The sequence below is a fragment of the Macrotis lagotis genome, chromosome 8 (genome assembly GCF_037893015.1).
Source record: "Macrotis lagotis isolate mMagLag1 chromosome 8, bilby.v1.9.chrom.fasta, whole genome shotgun sequence".
NCBI lineage: Eukaryota > Metazoa > Chordata > Mammalia > Peramelemorphia > Peramelidae > Macrotis > Macrotis lagotis.
In genome coordinates, this window is record NC_133665.1 from 59845167 (window position 1) to 59871381 (window position 26215).

At 43.5% G+C, this 26215-nt stretch overlaps 3 protein-coding genes and 1 long non-coding RNA gene across 5 annotated transcripts in view; 1 reads left to right on the plus strand and 3 right to left on the minus strand.

Annotated features, from left to right (window-relative positions):
• Window positions 1–19183, plus strand: part of MLST8 (MTOR associated protein, LST8 homolog) — a 29654-nt gene extending 10471 nt beyond the window's left edge. For both annotated transcript variants that reach the window (XM_074197256.1, XM_074197257.1), the window contains exons 2-9: window positions 10855–11093; window positions 11992–12043; window positions 12731–12893; window positions 13354–13429; window positions 14051–14203; window positions 14790–14914; window positions 17240–17403; window positions 17810–19183. In XM_074197256.1, the coding sequence (XP_074053357.1) occupies window positions 10965–11093; window positions 11992–12043; window positions 12731–12893; window positions 13354–13429; window positions 14051–14203; window positions 14790–14914; window positions 17240–17403; window positions 17810–17928 (981 nt within the window). In that variant the 5' untranslated portion in view covers window positions 10855–10964 and the 3' untranslated portion in view covers window positions 17929–19183. The remainder of the gene's footprint in view (window positions 1–10854; window positions 11094–11991; window positions 12044–12730; window positions 12894–13353; window positions 13430–14050; window positions 14204–14789; window positions 14915–17239; window positions 17404–17809) is intronic.
• LOC141495665 (uncharacterized) lies at window positions 924–14196 on the minus strand. Its single transcript, XR_012470826.1, has 3 exons — window positions 14002–14196; window positions 1708–1834; window positions 924–1209 (listed from the first exon to the last, which is right to left on the minus strand). It is a non-coding gene; the product is annotated as an uncharacterized LOC141495665 (long non-coding RNA).
• Window positions 18722–20823, minus strand: BRICD5 (BRICHOS domain containing 5). The gene is made up of 4 exons (XM_074197260.1): window positions 20454–20823; window positions 20127–20228; window positions 19358–19511; window positions 18722–19061 (listed from the first exon to the last, which is right to left on the minus strand). Exons 1-4 carry the CDS (start codon window positions 20604–20606, stop codon window positions 18967–18969), a joined length of 504 nt encoding a protein of 167 aa, XP_074053361.1. The 5' UTR covers window positions 20607–20823; the 3' UTR covers window positions 18722–18966.
• Window positions 20824–24715: 3892 nt separating this feature from the next.
• PGP (phosphoglycolate phosphatase) lies at window positions 24716–25908 on the minus strand. The gene is made up of 2 exons (XM_074197259.1): window positions 25195–25908; window positions 24716–25087 (listed from the first exon to the last, which is right to left on the minus strand). Exons 1-2 carry the CDS (start codon window positions 25829–25831, stop codon window positions 24762–24764), a joined length of 963 nt encoding a protein of 320 aa, XP_074053360.1. The 5' UTR covers window positions 25832–25908; the 3' UTR covers window positions 24716–24761.
• Window positions 25909–26215: the final 307 nt, after the last annotated feature.

A 26215-nucleotide genomic window follows, 5' to 3' on the forward strand; every position in this document is an offset into this window, starting at 1 on the left:
ATGGCTCTAGAGGAGAAAGTGAGGCTGGTGACTTAGCACAGCTCCCCTCCCCCAAATCCAATTCAAGGGCTTGTCATGGCATCACTTCCCTGAAGTCATGGTCTTCTTTGGAATTGGAGGACAAACATTATTTAACAAAGAATAAAAGGGGGGAAGAAACCAGTAAAATCCACAAGAACACTGAAGTAATTTGTTGTTATTTGTAATATTCTATATCTATAATCTGCTGCCTTATCATATCTCTTTTGGGGGGCTAATCTTGATTGTTGTAGTTTCACAGCATTTGATTTCAGCTGTTTTGTTCTTTTCATTTGCCTTGTTGTAGTTATTGACTATATTGTTTTCCTGTTCCTGCTTTGTTTAATTATCGCGGTTTGTATAAGTTTTCTGTACTTCCTTGGATAAAATAATATTCCATTACATTCATATAACCATTTGTTTACACATCCTCCAGCTATCTACTTTATTTCCAGTTATTTTCTGCCACAAAATGTAGAGCATTTTCCTCTCTTCTCTGACCTCTGTGGGATATATGCCCAGCAGCAGTAGACTCTGGCTCAAAGGATGTGCCTGTTTTATTCATGCTCTTTGAATAATTCCATATTACTTTCCAGGATAATTAGACCTACCTCACCTCTTTCAGCAACCTATTGGTGTTCCTGGCTGCCCACAACCCATCCAGTGTTGACAGTTCTCTCTTTTACTCCTTACTCGTTTGTCAGTGAGATGATGGAACCTCAGAGTTGCTTCAGTTTGTAGTTCTCTTACTAGTAGTAAACTGAAGTTATCTTTCATGTAATTGTTAATGGTTGGCAATTGTTTTGAATTTTTTTTAAAGCAATAGAATGTTTATTAAAGATGTTATTTGAGTTTTACAGTTTTCCCCCAATCTTGCTTCCCTCCCCCCACCCCCACCCCACAGATAGCACTCTTTACTTTGTTTCCATGTTGTACCTTGATCCAAATTGGGTGTGATGAGAGAGAAATCATATCCTTAAAGAGAACAGAATTCTCAGAGGTAACCAGATCAAACCATATGACATCTGGGTTTTTTTTTTCCGAATTAAAGGGAATAGTCCTTGTACTTTGTTCAAACTCCACAGCTCCTTATCTGGATACAGATGGTACTCTCCTTTGCAGAAAGCCAAAAATTGTTCCCAATTGTTTTGAATTTTGAAAGCTGTTTATGTCCTTTAACCCCTGTGAACCCTAAAAATGATAAAAATCTTAAAAGAGGGTTAAAATAGACATATTAGAAAAAATATGGATTAGATATAAAGTTTTATATATAATGAGTAGACAAACCTTTAAACTGAACCATCCTTCCACTATGTTATTTTGCCTGAGGGAGGTAACATTTTTTTGAATTTAAGCACCAGGAGGGCAGGGCAAGTGCTCTTCTCAAATCATAAAGAACATTCTTTTCAGGACTGAGTTGGGCAGAACAAGTCTTCCTATGAAAGTCTAAGGAGGACACATTCCATTCCTCATACTAGCTTAGAAACACTGACCTTTGACCAGGAATAGTTGTAAAAACTTAAAAGTAATTACTATACTTTGATGTTTTCCCCCACTTTGATCAAAGATATCATTAAATCAGCTATAGACAACAAACATAAGGTGTGTGTGGGGGGGTGCCCCCTTGCATTTACAGAGTCAAGGTCAAGTCACAAAGATCAAAAGGTCCCCTTTGATAGAATCACTTACAAATATAAACTTCTAGTTCATTTCTTCTTTCTTCTGGATACATCTGATGCCTTTTGTATCTCCAGGAGTCTGTAGATGACCAGACTATTTCTAAGTACATTCAGGTTATTTGTATGTATCTTCTTTTCTGATAAAAGAAAATGTCTCAACATAAATTTTAGGCCAAAACCTATGATTTTGGAACCTTTTTGATTTACCATTTATCACACAGAGGCTTTGGTTTACATATAGAAAATTAAAAAAACAGCAAATTTTTTTACAATCGAGTTTAAAGTACTTGGGCATTACTTTATTTCTCCCATTTGTAAGATGCTGTTCTATAACAAAAAACAACCCATAAGAATAATCATTTTTGGAAGTGTTTATTTAGTAGGTGGTTTATAAATCAGTAACCTTTTTGCCCATGTTTAAAAGAATCAGAAAGAAAAAGAAAAAAATGTATTCTTTTTGAAAAAAAAAATTTTTAATACTGATCACCTATCACGATTACAGGAATTTACCAGAAGGACCAAAAGACATAAGGACAATTATCCTTTTTTCATTTAGATACAGTTTCCAGGTAAGACTAGGTAGATGAGCAAATGCCTTGAGCCAGATTTCAAATCTGCCAGTTGAGACATGTCCAAATGTCATATTTAAGAAATGAGTTAGGAAAGTCTAATCTCAGAACTTGTTGAACAAAATCACTTCCTCAGCCTTTCTCAGTGAGTCTGTCACCTACAAATATCCATGAACCTCATATGATTGCTGGCCTCAGTCATTGGTTCACCAAATTTCCTTTATACCTGGATTTCGGACTCAGAAGGCCAATTTTCAGTCTCATCTCAAAATAGCATAGAGGTTTTCTTAATTTTAACCTTATGATTTTACGTATTTTTACCCAAATATGTCCTTCATTCTCAAATGAAAATAAGATTCTTCAAGAATTGAATCTTACACATATGATAATTTTTTTGCTTGGGCCATTGAATGACAACAAATTAGATAAAAACAGTAACATAATGAAAATATATAAGGTTCCCTGTCCCTGATTTCATTAATCAAAGTTAGACATAGCTGATATTAATATCAGATTTATATATTACAATGAGTTAACTTACAGATGAAAATTTTTTCCACAGAAAGGAACTTCTACAAATTTTTATCATAATGTTAAGTAATCCTGCATAGATGGTTCATTTGAATAGCCCTGACTGATTTGTATATCTTCACCTTAATTTATAAATAGATGAAGCAAGCTTGACAATTATAATTATACAATTATACTCCCATTTTGTGCATGGAGTGCCAGAATTCTATACCCAGGTATTCTTGCAACAGGGTTAGATTTTCCATTACATTACCCATTTAAATTATTGAAAATAAACCCAAATATTCAGTTCAGAGATGAGGTAATTAAGGGCATGTAGCAGAGGGCCAGTATTTCAAAAATTTAATCCATTCAGGCTAGCCCAAGGATTCATTGTTTTGTTAAAAGGGCTTGCCTTATGCTGGGAAATCCTTATCAGGGAGGGACTAGGTACTTTACCAAAAGTTTATTGATCAAGCCAATTAAAATTGGTGGGATAAAACCCAGAAAGAGCCATAACTCTAGGACCAGATACACTATTTGTGATCAACAATTTTAGTTTATGAGAGAATGTCTTTTAATAATCCTAGCACAGGAAAAATAACCCATATATGCTTATCTAATTTAAAATTGTATAGCTTTAATATTTCTTAATTTAGATAGTCCTGTCCTTTTTTCTTCAGAACTAAATTTTGGATTAAATCAAATCTGGATTTATAGGTCCTTAACCCCTGATATATATTCCTATTTTTTTTCTCAATATAACAAAACAAAAACAAAAAAAAGCAAATCCTTTCTGCAGTTTCTAACTGAAAGTTAATATCAGAATAAGATTTTCAGTTTGCATTCTTAATTTTGAAACCAACATTTGAATATTTCATGAAAGCTCACCAAACCAGTACTAGAGAGATAATTTTTATTAAAACAAAGATTGAGTACTGGTATCCTGGGTTGCAAGATTTTAGGGCTCTGGCCTAGCCCCACCCACCTCCAAACCCCAAGAAACCTTGTAATCTCTTCTCAGTTCTCTGGGGCGCCAGTGAAGAGTAAGGAAGAGCTGCGGGGGAAGCATATCCTATCTTATAAGATAAGCCACAGAGCCACAGAGGGGAAGAGAGACTGCAACAATGTTTAAGAATTGAATGGGCCAGTTTTCAAAAAGAAAAACAAGACCCTCATTATTTTGAGAGAAATCTAACTCCCCCCCCCCATTTAACAACTAAAAGAAAAGAAAAAAATCATAGGAAAAAAACCACTCATTTTCAGAGAGAGAGCAAATTGTTCAACTAGGAGACTCACTTCTAGCTAGTAAAGGGAAGGGGACTTCAATCTTTCACTGGGTGCTTGCTCACCAGCAGCTTTGGAAAGAGGGGGGGAGAGAAAAACAGAGAGAACCCTGCCAGTCAGATCAGAATGTAAATTATGAAGAGAAAAATGGAACCTTTTCTTCTCCAAAAGCAACGTGATTTTCAGGAAGATATGTCCTGTGGCACCAAATTGTTGAGTTTTTGGAAAAGAAAAAAGATCCAATTTGAAGAGGGAAATTTGCCAATCAGAACACAGAGACATGCCAGCAAACCTGACCAGGCCAAGACAGCTGAGAGCTCCATTCTGCCTGCACTACACAAAACACACAATTTAAAACAAACACTTACAAAACACACAAACTGAATCAGACTTTTCAAACCAGAGAGGTGCCTGAACTCCAGGGAAAACCCCCATTGCTCTCACATTAGAGGATCCTCAAAACACAACACAGACATAGACAACATCAAAAAAAAAAACCTGAACAAACTCCTTAAAGTTCATCAAACAAAAGTGACAGAGATATAAGCACTTCACCAAAGAAATGCCCCATTTAGATCTAGGAATTTGTCTGCAGCATCCTCCTGGCTACTTAAAAATTAGGCAATTCTCACCAACCTTTGAGAATCCCCAAAATCAAAGGTAAAAATCTCAGAAATTTCATCTTTGGGGGTTAGGTGGCACAGTGGATAAAGCATCTGCCCTGGAGTCAGGAGTACCTGGGTTCAAATCTGGTCTCACTTAATAATTACCTAGCTGTGTGGCCTTGGGCAAGCCACTTAACCCCATTTGCCTTGAGAGAGAGAGAGAGAGAGAGAGAGAGAGAGAGAGAGAGAGAGAGAGAGAGAGAGATTCAACTTCAAAAGAAAAACAACAGTTCAAAACCAGAGCATATGAGTTGAAAAGTAACACAAACTCACCTCCAGACAAACTGCTCTTTGTGCCAAGCTCAATCTGCCCTGGTTTTCTAGGGATCCCTTCTTGTGGTGTTGTCCAGAGGAAAAGTGTATTCCATTTCCAAATCAAAATTGTCTAACCCCACATCCCTCAACTTAAAACACTGGTTCAGAATAGAGTTGAGATTTAAAAGTAACAGACTGAGAACCTGTTTTACAGACCTCTTTCCTTTCCAAAAGCACATTGAGTACAAACAGGCCTAAGTCCACAACCAACTGGCACCATTATTATTAAACCTAAAATTATAGGAACCTTAAAACATAGAGTTAAAATAACATAACTTAAAAATTAGACTTGCAGTTTTATTCTCTGGAATTCACTCTTAATGTCAGGTGAAGGCCCATCTAGTAATGACCACAGGAAGCAGAGGGAGATCAGAAAATTTATACAATAACTAGGGGAGAGGAACAGAATTTACATAATAAGTAAACAAAGCCTTAAACTTGCCTGAGGACCATTCTGTTATTTGATATCAAAAAGAACCATCTTTCTACAATGCTATTTTGCCTGAGTTTAAGCACCAGGAGGGCAGGGCAAGTGTTCTTCTCAAATCTTAAAGGACCAATTCTCTTCTGGATTAAGGAGGGTGGAATTCAGAATCTAAGGAGGACATATTCATACCTCACAATAACTAAGAAACATCTATGATCTTTGAGCAGGAATAATTGTAACAACTTATAGGAATTATACTTTGACAATTGTTTTTGATTCTTCCTTAGCTAGTCCATTCCACTGATAATCTTTTCTATCCCTAAAACCACTTCCAAATGGTTTTGGTGATTATTGCTAATATGAGTTGCAGAATTACTTTTCTCCTTTCTTTCCTAAAAAAAAAATTTCCTAAAAAAATATTTTCCAATATTTTTCTTGAAATTCTAGACTTTTTACAACTCCAAATTAATTTTGTTGTTATTTTGCTTTTTGTAAAGTATCTTTGGTAGTTTGGGTGTGACACTAATTATGTGATTTCATTTAGATAGTATCATCAATATTGTCATACTGAGGTGGCCCAACCATCCCCATTGAATATCCCTCCCAACTATTTAAGTTGCTTTTTATTTTTTAAGAGTGTTTTGTAATCTGTGCTTACATAAGTCTTGAGTATGCTTTGCTAAATTGGACTTCCCTTTTTCTTGTGAGGGTTCCCTACTCCTGGTACCAAAGTTTGCAAATTTGTTCCTCTTCTTTATCTGCATATCTAAGCAGTTGCCAAATCCTGAGTCACCATCTTTCAATGGAAAGCACCTGGCTCTGGAGTCAGAGAATGTGTGTTCGGATCTCATCACTGCTTACTTACTGTGTCTGCAACCTTCTTCTAGTCCCTTAACTACCAGGGACTCTCATTTTCCTCATCAGTAAAGATAGCTTTGGAAGCTCCTCTCATTCTAAAGCTGTGCTCCTGTGATCCTTTTAGTTCTACCTCCAGTCCTTCTCTTGTGTGCATCAGCTTCTCTGTGCAGACTATAGATCTTCTTGATTCTAGCCTCTGCCCATCCCATTCATCTTTCACACAGTGGCCAAAGCCAGGACTGACCATGGGACTCCCCTGCTCAGAAATTTTCAAGGGACCTCTCTTTCCTTGAGAATTAAGATACAAACTCCATGATCTTATTCTAGACAGCATTTCTTGTTACTCCAACCAAAGTGAACTGATAGTCGTTTCTGCATTTCTCCATGTACTAGTTGAATGGAATCTGTCCTCATGCCTGACCTTCAGAATCCTCCTTTTCCATCAGGGACCACTTTAAGTGCTAAGGCCTCTGCAGAGTCTTCTCTTGTTCTCTTAAGTACTGGTGCTGTCTCCCTCATATTGCTGAGTATTTCCTTATCTATGTCCTTATGTCCATGTTGTAGTTGCATTGGTGTACACACACACACACACACACACACACACACACACACACGCCCCACTCCAGTAGAATATAACCAGGGAATGTTTTGTTTTCTATCTTTGTATTCAGAGTACCTAGCAGAGGAACTTACCTATAGTAGTTAAGTTTAATAAGTGTTTATTGGCTTGAATCTGATGAATATTTTTGACCACAACAACTCACTGAGACTGTCTGCTAATGCATAGAATGGTTATTGTTTATCTCAGTGAAGGGGACACATACAAATGAAATCATGACTCTCAGAAGTAATCACTTTATTGGATGTGGGGGGGGCAAAGATAAATGAGATGTAGTCACTGGCATGAAACTAGGAGTTCCTGGTTCACAGAAAATGATGGGAGGGAACCTTGAAACTATCAGAGATGAGGTGCCTTTCCCCAAGAGGTAGCTTCTAGAGATCCCTTCATATAATGAACTTTGACTTAAGTGTGAGACATACCAAAATGCAGACAAGTCACTGTCTAGTAGAGGAATGGGACACAAAGATTTACAGTGCATTTGAGAATTATGAAACAAAATGTAGTAAGAGTCCTAGTTAGAAGGCTGTTACTGGTCAAGGGAATATGGAATCTGTTACTTGGAAGATTAAATAAGAAGAAAGAAGTACAAGAGATAAAGATAAGGTCATTTTGACTAGATGGCAGAATGTTAGGCGGAGAATAATTTATGACTCAAGAGATCAGGTGGCACTATATTATGGAGAGCCTTGAATTCAAGGCTAAAGAATTTTAAACTGTACTTAAGAGGAAGCTCTCATGCTCAAGATATAGAAGGAACTCATTCAAATTTATAAGCCCAAGAGTCTTCCCCTATTGGATATAAATTGTCAGATGAGTGGGCAGTTTTCAGTGGAAGAAATCTAAGCTATCAACAACAGTGTGTAAAAAAATTGGCAAAGATGGAAAAGAGGAATGACAGTTCTTGGAAGAGCTATGGGAAACCACGAACATTAATGCATTGTTGATAGAGAAGTGAATTGATCCAGTTGTTCCAGAAAGCAATTTGTGCCCCCTCCAAAGTCTCCAAATGTACATACCCATTGACATAACAATAGCATTCCTAGGCCTATATCCCTATATCCCTAAAAAATCAAATAAAGAAGAAAAGGGCCCATGTGTATAAAAATATTTGTAGCAATTCTTCTTTTGATGGCAAAGAACAGGAAACTTAAGAGGTTCCCTATCAATTGAGGAATAATTTTACAAATTATTATATATGAATATAATGAAATGTTATAAGAAATGACAAAAGATGATGTTAGAGAAATCTGAGAAAACTTATATGAACTGATAACAGAGTAAAATGAGCAGAATCAAAAGAATAAGTTATACACTAATAATAATATTAAGATGACAATAATTGTGAAAAACTTAATGCTTAATCAGTTAACACAATTCCAGGTTACTAATGATGAAAGATGTTATTCACCTTCTGATAAGAGAGCTGATGATCTCAAAATGCAGAATGAGACACATTTTTGAAAATGACCATTGTAGGGGCAACTAGGTGGCCTAGTGGAAAGAGCATGGGCCCTGGAGTCAGGAGGACCTGAGGTTCAAATCTGGCCTCTGACACTTAATAGCTGTGTGGCCTTAGGCAAACCACTTAATCCTATTGCCTTGAAAAACAAACAAACAAACCTAAAACAAAATAAATCCAGGGCTGGTACTCTATCCACTGGACCACCTAGCCTGCCTTAAATAAATTTAAAAAAAAAGAAAGAAAATGACCAATGTAGAACTTTATTTTCTTTAACTATGTATATTTGTTAAATGGAGTTTTGTTTTCTTTTTTCTTTCTTTTTTTCCCCCAAATTGAGAAGGAGTAGCCATCTGGCAGAGAAAGGTTAGGGATAGGATTGGCAAAAATAAGAGGGTTACTGAATTTTTTTTTAAGCACAGAAGAGAGGTGATCCTTGCACAACTACCAGATCACCCCCTTCCTGAGACTTTTCCATGTTGTCCTAGGCAGTGAGTATTCTTTCATTACATGCTGAACTTGTCAAGACTGCCAGAAATATTTTCAACAAAGGATTTAGTGTGGAATTGGAGAAATTGGATGTGAAAACAAAGTTTTTCAATGGAGTAGAATTCTTATTATATGGTTCATCTGCATTAATAAGCATTGTAAAGTTGAAGACGTTGTAAGGCAAACACAAATGATGTGAATCTGGTCTGATTTTCACCAAAAACTGGAACTTTGATAAAATGCTTAGAAAACTGAAATGTTCATAGAGCAGATCAGATTTACCAAGGTCTGGGGCTGAAATCTGACTACCTTCTTAGCCAACTCAGGAAAGAATAAGAACAGTTAAAAAGAGTTTGATGCAAACAGGAATGTATAAACCTTGACTGCAATACTAACTTTGGTTTGATTCGACCAGCAAATATCAGGTCAGCTGTTATTATTTAAGCTGCCTTGCTGATCACCAGATGCCCTTTAAGAGTGCCAAGTCAAAGTTGACTAGGAATAACTTTGCAGGGGATTACAGGCCTAGATCCTTCCAGCTGTACACCAATGTTAATGGTGGATCAGAATTTGGAGATTGTGCTTATCAAAAGTGGACATTTTGATGGTGCAATGGATGGAGGGTTGGACCTTCCTGAGTGCAAATCTGGCTGATACTTACTGTATGACTCTGGGAAAGTCAAATAAGTCTGTTTGCCTCAGTTTCTTCTTTAAATGAGCTGGGAAAGGAAATAGCAAACCACTCCAGTAGCTTTGCCAAGAAAACCCCAAATGGAATCACAGAGTCAGACATGACTGAAATAACCAAACAACAAAATTTGTCAGAAAGTATGTGATGATATTACTACTTCTATGAACTTAGTTTGGACATCATATTTCTCTTGTACTCACTTTGGCATTGCAGCTAATATCAGATGGATCCCATTGCTTCTATTTCTGCACAAGTCACTGGTTCTAAATTTAACTGATGTTGGCTACCCTCAGACAAACCCTGAGACCTTGTGTGAAGCTTTATACTGTTTGTCCTGGTTAGAAACTAAGACCACTTAATGCTGAAGACTGAGGCTGGGGGGTTACCTTTTAATGTCAGAGCCTTAGTACAAGCTAGGAAAAAAAAACTTGTGAAGAGAGGATAGCAGAAGATTTTACCTTGAAATAGATATTCAGTGTTACCTACAGGCTTTTTCCTCCCAGATTGATTGATTTACATAAGGAATGATTCAAATAAGAGCAATATTTTAAATATATAGATAGTTACTTGCTGGTTTCCTGATTAAAGTAGTTATCTAGTTATCACTTATACATCATTTAAATACAGTTCATTGTCTATTGACACTACCTACCAATAATGATATAGATCTTTATGGGGAAAAAATGCACAGAGACGAACAAGAAAAGAAAGATGGAATTGTAAATAAACAATATAGTTTTGAAAATTTCATGTTGAATTTATCACATTCTTTAAAAGAAAAACAACTACAGTGGTATATTTACACTACATACATGTGTTCTACTATATAAATACATATATATGGAAGTGTTCATTTTATTTTGTATTAAATTCAGAATAAAAATTAAAATTAAAAACTTTGATAGGCTTTAGGGAACCACTGAATGTTTTTGACATGATGAGTGACAGATTTTTGTGTGACAGAGAATTCTGGCAGTTTTGGACATATTGAAGAGGGAAGAAGTTGGATATGAGGAACATAGATTGTAGTTTCCAAGTGGGTCCTAATGAAGGCCTATACTAGTAGTGACAGTGGAATGGCAGAAGTGAAATTGTTGGAATTCTTTAACTGATCAGATGTGAAGGATGAGTTGAAGATAATAACTAGGGTTATGAACATGAAAGAGAGCTTGTAGTGAGAGAAGATCAGTAGACGTGGATATGAATAATAATAATAATGTTGGTATTGAGAGACTATTATGATCATTCTTCTCTCCATTTTACAGATGAGGAAGCCAAGACTCCAGTTGATTAAGTGACTATTCTTGAGAGTGAACCATCTCCCTTCAGCTCCAGTGTTCTGTCCTTGTGCAAGCTTCTCTTAAAGGGTCTAATCATGAACACCTCCCAGGGGACCGTGGGCAGCGACCCTGTCATCCTTGCCACAGCTGGCTATGACCACACCGTACGCTTCTGGCAGGCACACAGTGGAATATGTACTCGCACAGTGCAGCACCAAGATTCGGTATCCTTTGGAGTGGGGCACCCAGGTTTGGGGCTCAGGCCTGGCCTGTGGGACCAGATCAGCTGGTGTGGGATAAGGGGTCCTTCCTCAGGGAGTGCTTACTGTGTTATTGAGGCAGCTGAGTGTTGACTTGGAGTCAGGAACACATGAGATTGAAGCCTATCTTTGACATTTATGAGCTGTGTGACCCTAGGCAAGCCACTTAGCCTCTCTGTGCCTCGGTTTCCTCATTCATAAGGCAGTTGGACTCAGTGACCTGGGGGATGTCCTCCAACTCTAAATCTAGGACTCTAGTTTTAGTTGGTGAGGTCTTAGGGAATCATGCAGTCCTGTCTTTTCCTCATTTTACAGAGAAGAAAACTGAGGCCCAGTGAGAAGTGACTTGTCCAAGGAGATACATCAAGCTAATGGCAGAGGCAATACTAGAACTGAGTTAGTCTCAGTCAATAAACATTGCTTGAGCACCTGCTGTGTACCAGATATTGTACTAATCTTTGACTTTCTCCAGTCCCTTTCTACTCCCTTCATTGCCTCTTGAGAGATGGAAGGAAGGTTTCCTGTAGGAAGGGGGTTTTGAGGAGTCAGAGGAGGGGGAAAGGCAAGAACCACATTGGGGGTGGGGGGGAGTTGGAGAGGTAGAGCAAATTTAAGTTGAGACCTGGAAGGCCCTGCCAGGCAGTGACCTTTCTACTTAGGCCATGAGAACCCTGACTCCTGGAAGTGTTTTGTGTTCTTTGAACCTCCTGCTCAGCCTCCCCACCTGTCTTAGATCCTGAGGCTTTTCTAGTTTTCTTATCACAGTCTGGTTTTCTAAGTAGCTTAATGAGCAGTCTGAGAACTCAAGAAATGTTATAACATACTTTGTTCTGTCCTCAGTCACCTTAACCCAATGATCCAGCAAGTGAATGCCTTGGAGATCACCCCAGACAGAAGCATGATTGCTGCCGCAGGTACCCACTTAGGACCAGATGGGAAGAGGGAGCATCCGGGATTGACACCAAGCCAGATCAGTGCCCGCTCAGCTAGGGGCTTCTTGACTTCCCACCAGAAAGTGATAGGCCCTGCAAACCCCAATGTAATCAACCTGAAATGGCTCATTTCAGTCATACTTTTGGCACAGCAGAGGTGGGCTGTGTATTGTAGCATGAAGCAGCAACTCTTAAGGTTTAGGGATCTAAGTGTTTCAAAAATTTGCCACTGGTTTCATACTGAGGTGGGCAAGAGAGGAGATACCAGTGCCAGGACTCTCATACAGGAAACTCTGCCACCTCCCAGGTCCTATTTGTGCTACTCAGCTGGCCTGGGAGTAGGCACTACAAAACTTTTTCATGCTGATTCCTCTTATTGTGGTAAGATGGAGAGGAGTGTGGGAAGGTCCCCTAGGGAATCCATGACCCAGCATAAAACCCTGAAACTTTTAGGGGGATAACTTGTTCTTTTCTCTCTGTTCTGGTATGAGAGATATGTTGGTACATGCCTTCTGCCCTGTTCCGGGCAAATCATGCTGTCAGTCCTTTTGTCTTCAGGGATTTGTTACCATCTGGCTATCTCAGGAAAGTCTATCTCACCCTGGCCTCTTACCACTAGTCTTGAGAGGTCAGGGTAAGAGTGTAACTAGTGCACCTGTGCCCACTTAGGTTACCAGCACATCCGGATGTATGATCTCAATTCCAATAACCCCAACCCTGTCATCAACTATGATGGAGTGAGCAAGAACATTACCTCGGTGGGCTTCCATGAGGACGGCCGCTGGATGTACACAGGAGGAGAGGACAGCATGGCCAGGATCTGGGACCTTAGGTGCTAACCCAGGGACTGGGGAACACCTGTCTCACCTGGGTAATGGGTGGCCAAAGAAAGCCGGGTATAATTTGAAGAATAAGGAAGTGAAATAATTCAGCCAATCTGGGCAAACCAGGAATGAAGGTGAGCCCAGTTCAATTCTGTCCCAGGATCAGAGGAGCACATATTGCAGATTTTTCCTGTACCTCAAACAGTATTGTTCAGGGTCCACCTGCTTAGATCCTATAAATTAAAGTGAGAAACAACTGTTCCTCCCTAGAGTGAAGAGGCTGCCACAACCCCAGAAGCCAGTTCAGTTCCCCAATGACTGACAGGCCTGGAGGGGCTGCCGATGGCTCTCAGGGGCCTGGAATTTCTGGCAACTCAGGGTCAGCAGTCAGGATGACTCAGCCCCCAGGTAAGCTGGTGCATTTGGCACTGCCCTAAGCACCAATGTGAGTTTGTGCTTAATTGCCAGGTCACGGAATCTCCAGTGCCAGCGAATTTTCCAAGTGAATGCGCCCATCAACTGTGTGTGTCTGCATCCCAACCAGGTAACCTGCTTTTCTGTGCGACTGCTTGCCCCCATACCCAGCCAAGAACCTCCTCTATTCATGACAGCAACCATAAGTGAGCTCTCTGGGCCCGGTGCACTTGCCTGCAGTGGGCTGCTTGCTGGAGGTGTTTCCTCTCAAAGATGGGTTTTGTGGGGCTCTGTGAGTCTAAGTCTTTTCTAGGCAGGAGAAGGTGACAGAGAGCTTTTCTGAGGAGGCAGGTGGATAGATATTCATTCCTCTATACCTGCTTCTTGGAGTCAGACTCTCAAGAGCTTGTGAAGAGGAGTGAGTGGGACGTGTTAAGCAGGTCTGCTGCTTTTCCCTTTTAATGACTTCCTTTTGGAGACATCAGTAAGTAAAGGAGAATAAAAGGGGGAGATGCAGGATAAGGTCCAAGTACCAAACCTATACAGTGAGCCAAGGCAGCACGATGTGATCAGAAAGCTTTGTGTCAGTTAAAAATAGAATCCAACTGAAATCAAGCCAATAACCTGTGCAAGAGATAAAAGTCCAGTCCATTGATTCAGTCCTTTAGATGTCAGTTTGAGCATGGGGATCAGAGGGCTTACCTTTGGGTCATTTGGAGGACATCAGAGACTAATCCTACCATCCCTGCAGGCTGAACTGATTGTGGGTGACCAGAGCGGCGCTATCCACATCTGGGACCTGAAAACTGACCACAACGAACAGCTGATTCCTGAACCCGAGGTTTCTGTGAATTCAGTTCACATCGATCCTGATGCCAGTTACATGGCAGCTGTCAACAGTACAGTAAGAACCATTTGGTGTTTTTTCCCCCCACTTATAGCTACCAAACTTCTCTGTGGGCCCAGTCTTGTGGTCAGCTGTGCTGGGGGGCGGGGAGAAGACCCCAAGCTCTTTCAGCAAGAAAAGGAGACTAAAGCAATCTCCAGACCTTGCCAACCACTCCAGGGTCCACCCCCTCAGTCTGTGGGGGAGAGCATCTTAGAGAGCATCTCACATTCAGCCAGGTCAAACCCTGCCCAGGTCAGGTCAGAATGGCCCCTGTCCTTCTTAGTCCAAGCCAGCACTTTCATTCCAGGCATCCCCACCTGGCCACACCTGGCCTGGCTCCCAGAGGCTCACACCTTCCTTTTGGCATGCCTTTTAGAAGTAACTACCTCAGCTTTAGGTGCCTAGGGCTCCCTCTTCAGTACCACAGGGCTTTTGCCTTTTACCTTTCCTCTTATTCATGTATTGATATTCAGCCCCATCATGGGACAGCTGACTCAGGGATGGCCTCAGAAGACTAAGACCTTCAAATCCAGAATTTCCCTTCAACCTCCCTCTCTCCCTATATTTCTGACTCTCTCTCTTTCTCTCTCTGACTCTGTAGGGAAACTGTTATGTTTGGAATTTGACTGGAGGCATTGGGGAAGAAGTAACTCAGCTGATTCCTAAAACCAAAATTCCAGCTCATACAAGATATGCTCTGCAATGTCGGTTCAGCCCAGACTCCACGTGAGTAGAGAAGGACAACTAACCGAGGGGAACACAGGGCCTCTGGGTTTCAGCAAGGCATCTTGCATTTTTTCCTGGGGGACAGGATGCAGAAGTATTGCAGTCAGGTGACATCATGAGTGACTAGGCCCAGGAAAGGACAATGCGAAGTAGGTTATGCCTAGTCCCACAAAGAGAATGCTTGAATATCTGATAGCAGAGAGAGACTGCTTCCACCTTGGGCAGAACCATAGGGTGCAGGTGAAAGTCAGGAGGACTGGGTTAAAATCATGGCTTAGGGACCAATTAGCTGTGTGACCTTGGGCAAATGGTTGGACTTTCCTGAGACTCCAGAGTCAGCTTAATTATCACAGGCTCCACAAATTACTCTCAGCCCAACTCATAGTTTTATGGCATCTTTTAAGATTTGTAAATAGCATTTACTAAAGATATTCCAGTTCGTCCCATCATTCCAGACTATCTGGAATTTCATCAATTTGAACTAATCCCATCCAGCTTAGAATCCTGTAACCCTCTGAATGGTGTCAACCAGCTGGGACATCTGTTGGGGCGCACTACAGGATTCTGTCTTTGGTCAGTGTTATTAGAGTCTTGGATGAAAGTGTAGCTTCCTTGCTCATCAAATCTGCAGGCAGCCTAGTGCAGGAAGGATAACTAACAGTTGGATAACAAAATAGGGATGTCCAAAGGTCATGATGGGCAGAACCAAAGATGGTTGAAAGGTAGTGATGATAAAAGTAGTCTTGTACTTAATTGAGATCTGAAAATCAGAGGTTGGGAAGACATTATTAGTTCATAGAGACTGTAAACTCGGCATGAGTCAGTAGTGTGATTTGGCAAAGAAAAGTTACTATGGTGTGAGGTTACAGTGATAGAAATGGAGTACAGTTCTACAGAACTCTCCCTGAGGCCACCATATCTGGGATGTTATGGTCAGGGCAAGATGCCATATTTTAAGAGGGCCATGGATGAACTGGAATGTGTCTGGAGGAAGGATGAAGTCAGAATCATACCTTAGGAACTGAGAATGGATAACCTAAAGAAGAAAAAAATTAGGACATATAATTGCTGTCTTCAGTTATCTAAAGGGCTGTTGTAAGGAAGGGGAGGGGTTATACTTATTTTGCATGGTTTGAGGGAGCTAGATTTGAACTCATCATGAAAAAAATGCCTGTCTATTGTGGCTTCATTGAGATATAATGAGTTCCTTATTGTAAGTATTCAAGCAGAAGCTAAATGATCATCTGTCAAGAGATTTTCTAGAGGACAGGTATGCATTGGGCAATGAATGCTCTAAAATTCCAAGAATGTTCCCCTTTCCTCACTCAATAAACACCTAGAGAGCCATCTCGAGGGAACAGGAGATGGAGCAAAGGTATAGGCAGGCTCTCAACCCTCTGTTCTGACTTAGCCACCCCTGAGCCTTGGGTGAGCCATTTAAATTCTCTAAGCCACAGTTACATAATCTGTAAAATGTGGCTTTAAGTATCTGTGTTACCTACATCACCAAGCTGTGAAAAAAGTGCAGTCTAGAAATGCTATCTAGAAATGTCAGTTATTTCCTAAAAGGAATATGCATTTTTGTAGAGTATGGGTGATCCTGTCTGCACAGAAGTGTGGTGCTTCCAGGCTGAGTTCCTAGGTCTCAGGGATGTCTTGAGATCATGTCACAGGAAATGGTGTGGCCGTTGATTCTCTTCTTCATCAGATTTTCTTTTTCTCCAGTACTTCATATTCTTTGTTGTTTACAACAGAGATAGCAAACAGCCTACCAAGTATCAAATCATTAACAATGAAGTTAGGGTGATGGTTTTTCTCTTTCTTATTTTATATTTAACTATTCAATTTAAAAAAAAGAAAAAGAAAAAAAATTTTGAGAGAAATGTTAAAAAAAAATTAAAGGGGCAGCTAAGTGGCACAGTGGATAGAGCACCAGGCTAGAGTCAGGAGGACCTGAGTTCAAATGTGGCCTCAGTCAAAATTTTCACATTTACTAGCTGTGTGACCCCGGACAAGTCATTTAACCTCAATTGCCTTGCCAAAAACAACCAAAAAATGTAACTGGGAAATATTTCGCAATAATGTTAACGTGTCATTTTGTAAGTCAGTATGTGGCCCAGAGGCCCTATCTTGTGTAGGGTTTAGTAATCACCATTTCTGTTTGACACCACTTCTATCAGTCTGGTGTGCTCAGTCTAGTGAAGACCACTGAATTGGGATGAGGCCAATGAGGTGTGAGTCAGGGTATTCAGTCAGCCATAGGGAAGGCCTGGTGGTTCTGAAGGAGTCCAGGGTAGAATATTCAGGATTCTCACTCTCCCCCAGGCTCTTGGCCACTTGCTCAGCAGACCAAACATGCAAAATCTGGAGGACCTCAAATTTTTCTCTGATGACTGAACTGAGCATCAAGAGCAACAATCCTGGTGAGACTTCACGAGGCTGGATGTGGGACTGTGCCTTTTCTGGAGACTCTCAGTACATAGTAACAGGTGAGCTTCTACATTGTAGGGCCCTCCTTGGGGCACTTTGGTACCATGACCTAAAGGTCTTAGAAACCAGGCAGCTGAGATCCCACCTTTCTGAGCCAGCCATGAATCTCTGCTATAGGGACACCCTGAGATAAGGCAGAGTCATAATAGAGCTAAGGCTTCAAAATCCTAGTGTTGGCCTTAGTCAGTAAAACCTAGCCTGGGGTCTCTATTGTCATGCCACCCTCTGAGAGGGGAATTTTTGTACTAACATTTGTACTAACATCTTTACTGGCAGATCCTATTAAAAGGACCATGGCCCTGAGGACAGGACACATCCCTTGTGGGCAAGGAGGGGAGGGAAGGGAAGTGACAGAGCGGTATCCTAGCTCCCCAGTAATGGAACCTCTTTTCCTCTTCACTCTAGCCTCCTCTGACAATTTAGCACGACTGTGGTGTGTGGATACAGGAGAAATCAAGAGAGAATATGGTGGACACCAGAAGGCTGTAGTCTGCCTGGCATTCAATGACAGTGTCCTGGGTTAGCCTGAAAACCTCCTCTCTGCCCTTGGACCTTCAGGGAAGAGGAGCTGCTCAAGACTGCAGTGCCAGTCAAAGAAATTAGGCTTTTCTGACCGTGGAAAGTCTCAGCTTCAGCTCAGAGAGGAGTACTATCTCTTCCCTCTTCTTGGTCTGAGGGCACTGGAGAACACTTCAGAATGGAACTGGAGGAAGAGAAAAGGGACCTTGGCACTGAGCCCCCCACTGGCTAGTTGTAGGGCAATTTAGGGCTCTCAGGTTCTACCAGGGGGGCTTCCAGGGGGGCTTCCAGCATGGCCAGAGCATTCCCTTTATATGTATATGTACATATAAACAAATTATATATATATATATATATATTAAATGGAGAAGAGTTGGACATTAAAAAGCCAGTTGTATCTGGTGCCTACCTACAGCCTCATCTGCCTCAAGAGGAGAAGCAGTTCTCTTCAGGCCTTGCCCTTCAGCCTCATTCTCAAAGCTAACTCTTGGTCTGCCCTGACCAGTGAGTTTAGTGTCAAAGGAGTAAGGCCAGTCCAGCTGAGCTGTCAGAAAACAGAAGTGGGGGGGTACCTGGCCTTGGAGAATTAGGACAAGAGGTCTCTAAGAAGGACTGCTTATAACTGGCAGGGCTAGAAACTGGTTGCCACTAAAACTGGAAAGGAGGCACCTTGCCAGCTACTGCTTCTGCAGGATAGAAGGGCGTGGAATTGGCTCTTGATCCCAGAAAGAGACTGTAAAACACCCAAGCCTGGGATATAGGACATATCCAAGCCATCAAATCAGCGCAGGAGCAGGACATTTGTCATCATTTTATTCAGGACTAAAACCAAGCTCTCCCCAGCACCTCCTGTATTAACAGAGAAACCCTGGTTTCCAGTAGAGACTTTCAGATCAGGCCTACACAGCCCACTGGCTTGGCACCAAGGACCAGCTGCCCCACCCATGTCCATGCTTCAGTCTCTGATTCCTGCAGTGGCCAGGGACAGGTGGGGCAGGCAGAGCAAAGAGAATCACCCAAGGTACCTAGCCCTAAAATTATTCCTAATCTGGAAGATAATAAAAGCAGACTGACACACAAATGTTGCTTGGAAAACAAATGTCAATGCAGAGATAAATTAATCTCTGTTTCGGTGAACCTGTAAAGAAAATGTCTAAAATTAAACATCCCCCGATCTGAGATCTGAAATCTGAAAATCTATAAGCTCCCAACCCTGTTACCCAAGTATTTGTTTCTACCCCCATTCTCCCTTCCAGCACCTTTCAGTTCATGCTCTATTGCCCTCCCCCTCCATTGACCTTCCTGGGTTGTGCTAATGAGGAAGAAGGATCAGAGAGCAGAGAACATTCTTTTGGAATATCTGCCTCCTTCCATCTTTTTCTCCTGAGGTTCCCCCTTAGGAGGGTTCCTGGATGCCTTTAGGAATTTACTCACCTTCTGCCCTTTGCACCCAGTAGATGGGGACTTGGTCACAAAGGTTCTGGACTGGGCCTCCTACCAGAGTAGAGTCCACTTCGTGTCCCCCTAGCACCCCCAAAAATTCTTGAGTATATCTGGTGTCTTTGTTGGGACCCAGTGGCCAATCAGCCTGAAGGAGAAATCAGCACTGTGGAAAGCTTCAGCTAAATAGTCCTAAAGCTGGCAAGATCTGAGGGGGCAGAGCTGGGGGATTCCCCTTAACAGTGCCCACATTTTTCCATGGCTTCTCAAACCCCATCTCAAGCTGGAGGAAAGACCCCGTTTGTATGCTTGTGTTGTTAATGGAGCAAAGAAAGCTATAGTCAGGGATTTCCAAAGCCAAGAACACTCCTACCTCCCAACCCCCTTCATCTATTTGTATGCTCTTTACTGTCACTACCCCCTCATTTTTGGGAAAGGGAGGGGGCAGGAAGTCTCCAGTCCATCCAAGCCCTCCCCTCCCCATTGTCCCTGTAAGAAAAGCCAGGGTATCTTATCATCAGGTACAGCTGAGGGAAGATAAGAGTCCTCTGTTCCCCTGAAACCAGAACCCTAGTCCTTCTGTCCTCCCAACATGGCAGAGGAAAAGTCATCAATCACTGGGGGCAAGAAACAGGAGCTCTTTGTCTCCTTCCCTCCAGCACTTACACTGCAATAACTGAATCACAGGTGTACAAGGGACAGCCGGCTGAACTTTGGTGTTTGCATCCTGACAGAACATTACCAGAGAAGTAAGGTTCCTCACCTGAGTGGTGTTCAGGACCAGCTGTAGGGTTTCTCGGTCCCAGATCTCCATCCTCCTTAGAAAGCAGGACCTTTGTTCCCCAGGGCGATAACACACATAACCCTGGGGGCAGTGGTAGTAGGGGTGTTTGGAGGAAAGACAATTTCCTGAGTCTGGGGAGTGGGGGCTCAAAGCACCTCCCTTCCCCAAGCCCTGGGACTAGAGACATGTCTTCACATTTTTTTAGATCTGGAAAGTGGAGAACAGGGGTGAATGGCTTGAGGTTGAAGTCTTGTTTCCCTTATCTATCCAAGTCATACCTAAACTAGGTGGGGAAAATTGACTCACATTGTGGTTGTCAAATAGCACCGCCCAGCTCTGGTTGTTGTGAGGTGGGGTAACCACATAGGTCACTGTGTCCTGGGTCAGGTCCACTGTGGCTGACTGGTTGGGCCAAGAGGTAGGAGGACTCAAGAATGTCCATCGAACAGCCTGCAGCATAGGCTAGGGAGAGTGGGCGAGTTCAGAAGAGAGGGTATGGACAAAAGAGAAAGTCCCCAAGTTGTAGTGATCCTCTGGACAGTCCCTCACCTGCTTCTAGTGACCACATCCATCTCAGCCAACCATGGATAGGGAAAACTACTTTCAGGCAAACTAGAAGCACAATAAGATTCACAGCCCAGTAGTCTTAGTTCTCTTCTTTGACCACATAGCCTTGGGTGTAGGATCCAGGGGTCCTGGTCTGAGATTTAAGAGCCTGAGTTCTCAGCTTTCCCAGGACAAGCTACCTCAGAAGAAAATGTTTCCCTCATGCCCCTTATGCTTAGGGTAGGGAGCAGCTGGGGGCAGGGACTTACCTCAGCAGGACTGGGTGCCAAGCTAAGGAACCCCGCAACCACAGCTCCAACCAAAGCCACCAACAGTAGCAGCAATGCCAGGCCTAGGAGTGGCCAATGTGACCCTCTGGATAGCTTGGAGCTCACCTGAGGAAAGCCATGCAAGGCATTATCAAAGTTATCACTTTTGTTTCCTCCCTCCCCACCTTCCCACCTCTATGCATTCTACGGGAAAATTCTAAGTCTGGGATATAAACAGAACTAGGAAACTCTTCAGCAGTAACTAGACTTTAATGGTAGATATATTCAAAAACATGGAAACATTTTCACAAATACATGTGCATAGCCCAGATTGTCCTCTGCCCAGTAAGAGAGCTATTCCCCAGATAAGGGGCATCATATTAGTTATCTTTGGGAACTTAGAAGTGGGTGCAGGGGTAGAAGACACTCACCTTGGAGGGCCCTTGCCCCCGAACCCCAGGTCCGCTGCTCTGTCCTTCCATGCTGCAGCCTAGGCTCTGCTCCCACTCACAATGTCTGGATTGTGCTTGGCCCTGCCCAACCTGGCTCCTTAGAGCCAGCCACAGAAACCCAAGGATGTGTCCATCAAAGCCAAACAATCAGAATCTTCCCAGAGGACCCTCAGAGCTTTTTACCCAACCCCCACATGTGTCACTTGACACTGACATCCCAGGGCAAGACCAGCCAGAAACTCCCCCTTCTGTGCCCAAATACTCACAGGTGGAGAGAGCTTCTGTCACAGCCCCTCCTGAAGCAACCAGTTTATCAGGAGAGGGTCACAGGGCCTAACTGCAAGCCTGAGTGTTAGGCATCCTCCAGACTCCCACTTTGCAGAAGCTTGTATAAGAACATGCAAGTGGGTACACTCAGGAGCCCACACTTTAGTTGTGATAACCAGAGTTCAAGTACCCCTAATCTATAAAGTGAGGGGTTAGGGTTATTGTAATTTATAATTTCCCATAGAAATGTGAGCAAACATGGTCATTTTGTTGGAAAATAATGGCAGTTTTAAAAAAAATTGTGGTTGTATAGAATGTAGTGTGAACCATCATCTCTGGGGCATTTTCCTCATAACATTCAGCTACGGTTGCTAAGTTTGGGGTTTTTTTGGCCTTCCTATGGGTCATTCTGAATGAAAAAGTAGGGACACCTAGGTTTGATCTGCATCTAGTTTTTTTTGCCCACAAAAAACCCATACATACAGTCCAGAATTGAAGATAAAGTTGTCACCTCTCCTCCCACCTAAACTCTCACTGAAGATTTGTAAGGACATAGCCTGGAGCCTAAGAGATTGATCCTAACTGGAAAGCTCCCTCAATTGGGTGACCATGACAAGAGAATGGCTACAAAGGGCCATCTGACAATGAAAAATGGAATACAAAGTATAGATTCAAAGCTCTACCATTAGCTGTACACTTTTAAGTGTCTTTGTTTTGTTTGTAAAATTTAAGGCAAGGACTAAATCTCTCAAGTCCCTATCAACTAACAATTTTTGAATCTAGCCACTTGCTTTCTTAAGGATTTTCTTGGATCTTCCATAGGTGGCACTCCATCCCCAGAACTGTCTACTCCTGATTTTGTTAGCATATGCTAAACAGTTGTCTTCAGTCTTTTATACTGTATTAAAGCTGACAACAGTTTCAGAAAAAGAAACCACCCTAAGAAAAGAGTCTGAGCAGATTTGCAAGTTTAATAGGAATTCAGGTAAATACAGTGGGATGAGCCCCCAAGGGGCCTGGAAGGTTCACAAACACTGTTCACAGTACAGTTCCATGGCAGGTAGGACAACCAAGGGCCTGAGACTTCTGACATAGGAAACTACCCCAAACAGGTTATGTGACATTATATTTACTCCCTCTACTCTAGATTTGGGTTTAACACTCTAATAGACTCGTTAAAAACCCTTGACCTGACCTGGGGGAGCCAAGCGTTTGAACCACAAAAAGATTTACTTTCTATACATCACATATGGAGAGGAAGGCTGGGGTTGATGCATGGTGTACACATTGACCATTGACGGTGCTATGGAACAGAACCTACTTACAGCCTGTAGCTCAGACTATGGAAGAAGTTGAAGAGACAGGTAAATCCTGTGTGTTTATTGCTATGGGAACAAACATCTGTGGGTATATTTCAAGTGTGAATTTTCTTGTGAAGTCCTGCCATCATGTTGTGTAACCCCGTTAACACTGCCTGGAGTTTGTCTCAGAATTCTATCTTGTCTAGTACACAACAATATTTCTATAATCAGGAAAATGCCCTAAGTCCCAGGGAAGGATCAGAAGCCACAGGTTGTCCCTTCAGACTCTACAGGAAGCTCCTAATAGTGGTGTGCACTACCAGCTTCTATAGGCCATGGGCCTCCTATTCAGAGCCCAACATCCAAAAGGGTACACATAATGTCTCCCCAGCCCAAGACAAGTGGCAAGTTAACACTGCTGGCATCTAAACCCCCAGAAGAATGGGGTGTGAGAGAGTGTGTGTGTGGTGTGTGTGTGTGTGTATGTATGTGTGTGTGTGTGTATGTCTCACAGAAAAAGACAGCAAAGCTATATATAGCCTTGCATTGCTTTGGCCTTCTGTTTTTTACCAGGTCCCTACTCTCCCTGGCTTGTTCCCACTACCAGACATGGCTGCAGTCATGTAGATTGTTCCTTGAGAGGAGGCACCTTTGTCATGGGTAGGAGTCAGAAGCCTGGCATGTCTAAAGGAGACCCTGAAGTTCTCCACCCACAGAAGCACTGCCAGCACATGTCCTACACAAGAATATGAAATCCTTTTAAATATTTTTCCTAGGACATGAAAACAGTAATTAGTACACCATTTTACAAAGTTGTTCAAAAGTAAAAAAATAGTTTTTGGTACCAACACCCACTTTCAGCTCACTAAACAGCAGTACTAAACAAGGAGACTGGGTAAAGTGGACACCATTTACATTCTCTCCAGTACGCACTTAATAAACTGTTCTATATAATATACTTCACTTAATATTTTAAATAAATATTGGAGGTGGATTGAGACTTCCTCAGGCCTTCAGAGTTGTCCTGAGAGTTTACAGGTACATCTGGATGGAGGCAAGCAAGGCCCAAAGGCCCTGAGTTTGAAATGCAACAAATGCCCATTTGTGACATCAGAGTGCAATTGTCTTGAAAGGAGAAGGGTAAGAGGAAAAGAGATGGGGACAGACCCTTACTTCAATGGAGGGTCTCCAAATGGGAATATTCCCTTCTTCCCCAAGTCTCGGTAACCCTAAGGCAAAAGCCTCTTAAGATATGGCTCTGCCTAGGACAAAGAGAGGCTGGACCTAGTTTGGTTTGTACCAGTTCTCATAAGTCACAAAATAGCCCCTTTCCCTGCCTGAAAAAAAAAAAAAAGGCTTATCCCTGAATAAACTTTGAATTTCATATTTTTCTGAAGGATAAATCTGAACAAAAGTCTGAAACTCTCCCTTCCCTAAACCAAGCCGCTTCAGTTACAACTCTGAAGTTAGCTGAATCCCTGGGAAGGCAGGCATTGTGGTGGGCCCTCCCAACACAATACAGTCAGGAACCACTACAAAGTTCCCTCTCCTTTTCAAAGTGCATCTTTAAAATAGAGGAAATTTGTAAACGAAATCATCCCCTCTGCTCCCCCCCACCCCCACCCCCAGCTCAATTGCAAGGTTTACAAACTAAGTTTTCTTTAAATTTCAATACATTCTTTGTACTCATCTAGATGAGTACATGCTTAAGCCCATCCATTCATTAAGGTAACTGATTTTTTAATTTTTTATTCTGGAGATTAAAGACAACGTAACTCTTTAATCTTCGAGAGCTGGTATAAGGTCAGCTATGCTGTCAACATAGAAATCAGGAACCATCTTATTCCTGGAAGAACAGTCACTTTGCTGGTTGCTTTTCACATCTTCCAGGCTGGAGACCCCAGTAAGAGTCAAGATGGTCTTGAGGCCACAGGTGACCCCCAGGAGGATGTCTGTGTCTAGGCGATCTCCCACCATGACGGTGCGGTCCGGATTGAGGCCCAACTCCTTGGCCACACAGTCGAAGATGAAGCGGCTGGGTTTGCCTATGATCTCCGCCTGCCGCTGGGCTGCCATCTCCACGGCTCGGACCAGACAGCCGGTACCTGTGGAACGAGGACAGGGCGGGCGTTAGCCCGGCTCGGACCCCGGGGGGAGGGCCCGCCTCCCCGGGCCGGCCCAGTCCCAGGCCCCTCCCCGCCCCGGCTCTGACCTGCGATGTAGCTCCCGCCCTCCAGCGGCAGCCGGTTGTCCATGTTGGTGCCCACGAGGAGGCAGCCGGGCTGCTGCAGGTAGCGCACCGCCTTGGTCAGCTTGGCGTAGCTGAAGTGGGGGTCGAAGCCCACCACCACGGCGCCCACGCCGGGCTCCAGGGGCTCGCTCAGCCAGTCCCCGGGCCCGCAGCCCTGCAGCGGCTCGGGCCCCACGCCCACGCTCGCGATGCCCACCGCCTCCAGCTCGGCGGCCAGGGCCGGGCTGCCCAGCACGTAGGCCTTGGCCGGGCCCCCGCCGCCCTCCATGCGCTGCCGGAGGTAGAGGGCGGTGCAGTAGGCCGTGCCGAACACCTCCTGGCCGGCCCCGGGCTCCGAGGGGCCGCCGAAGCCCAGGCGCCGCAGCTTCTCGGCGTAGGCCTCGCGGGTCTTGCTGCTGTTGTTGGTCACGAAGCCCAGCCGCTTGCCCTGGGCCCGCAGCGCCGTCAGCGCCTCGGGCGCGCCGGGCACGGCCGTCTCCCCGCGCCACAGCACGCCGTCGCAGTCGAACAGCAGCGTGTCCACGTCGGCCAGCAGCGCCTGTGCCCGGTCGGCGCTGAGCCGGACGCAGCGGCCATCGTCGCCGCCCGCATCGGCCATCGCTGCCGGCCCGTTCGGCCGCTCAGCCCTCTCGCCCCGGCCCCGGCCCCGGCCCCGGCCTGACTTGAAGCTGCCCCGCCCCCAACGGCCTCATTGGGCGCGAGGCCACCGCGCGCCCCGCCCCTCCCGCGCCTCAGCCAATCCCAGCCGGCCGCCTTGTCGCGCGCCCCGCCTCCCGTGCGGGCTGGAACGGAGCGCCAACTGTCACAGCCGGGCGCGTGACGGCCCACGGGATGCCGGCGCCGATTGGCCGCCGGGCTCGGAGTCCGTTGGTGATTGGCGGAGAAGTTTCCAATCGAAGCCCGGCTGGGCCTCGCTTCTCGCTTGACCTTAGTTTTACTCCCGGCTAAACCTCTCCCGGGGTTAGCTCGGGCTTCCCGGGGC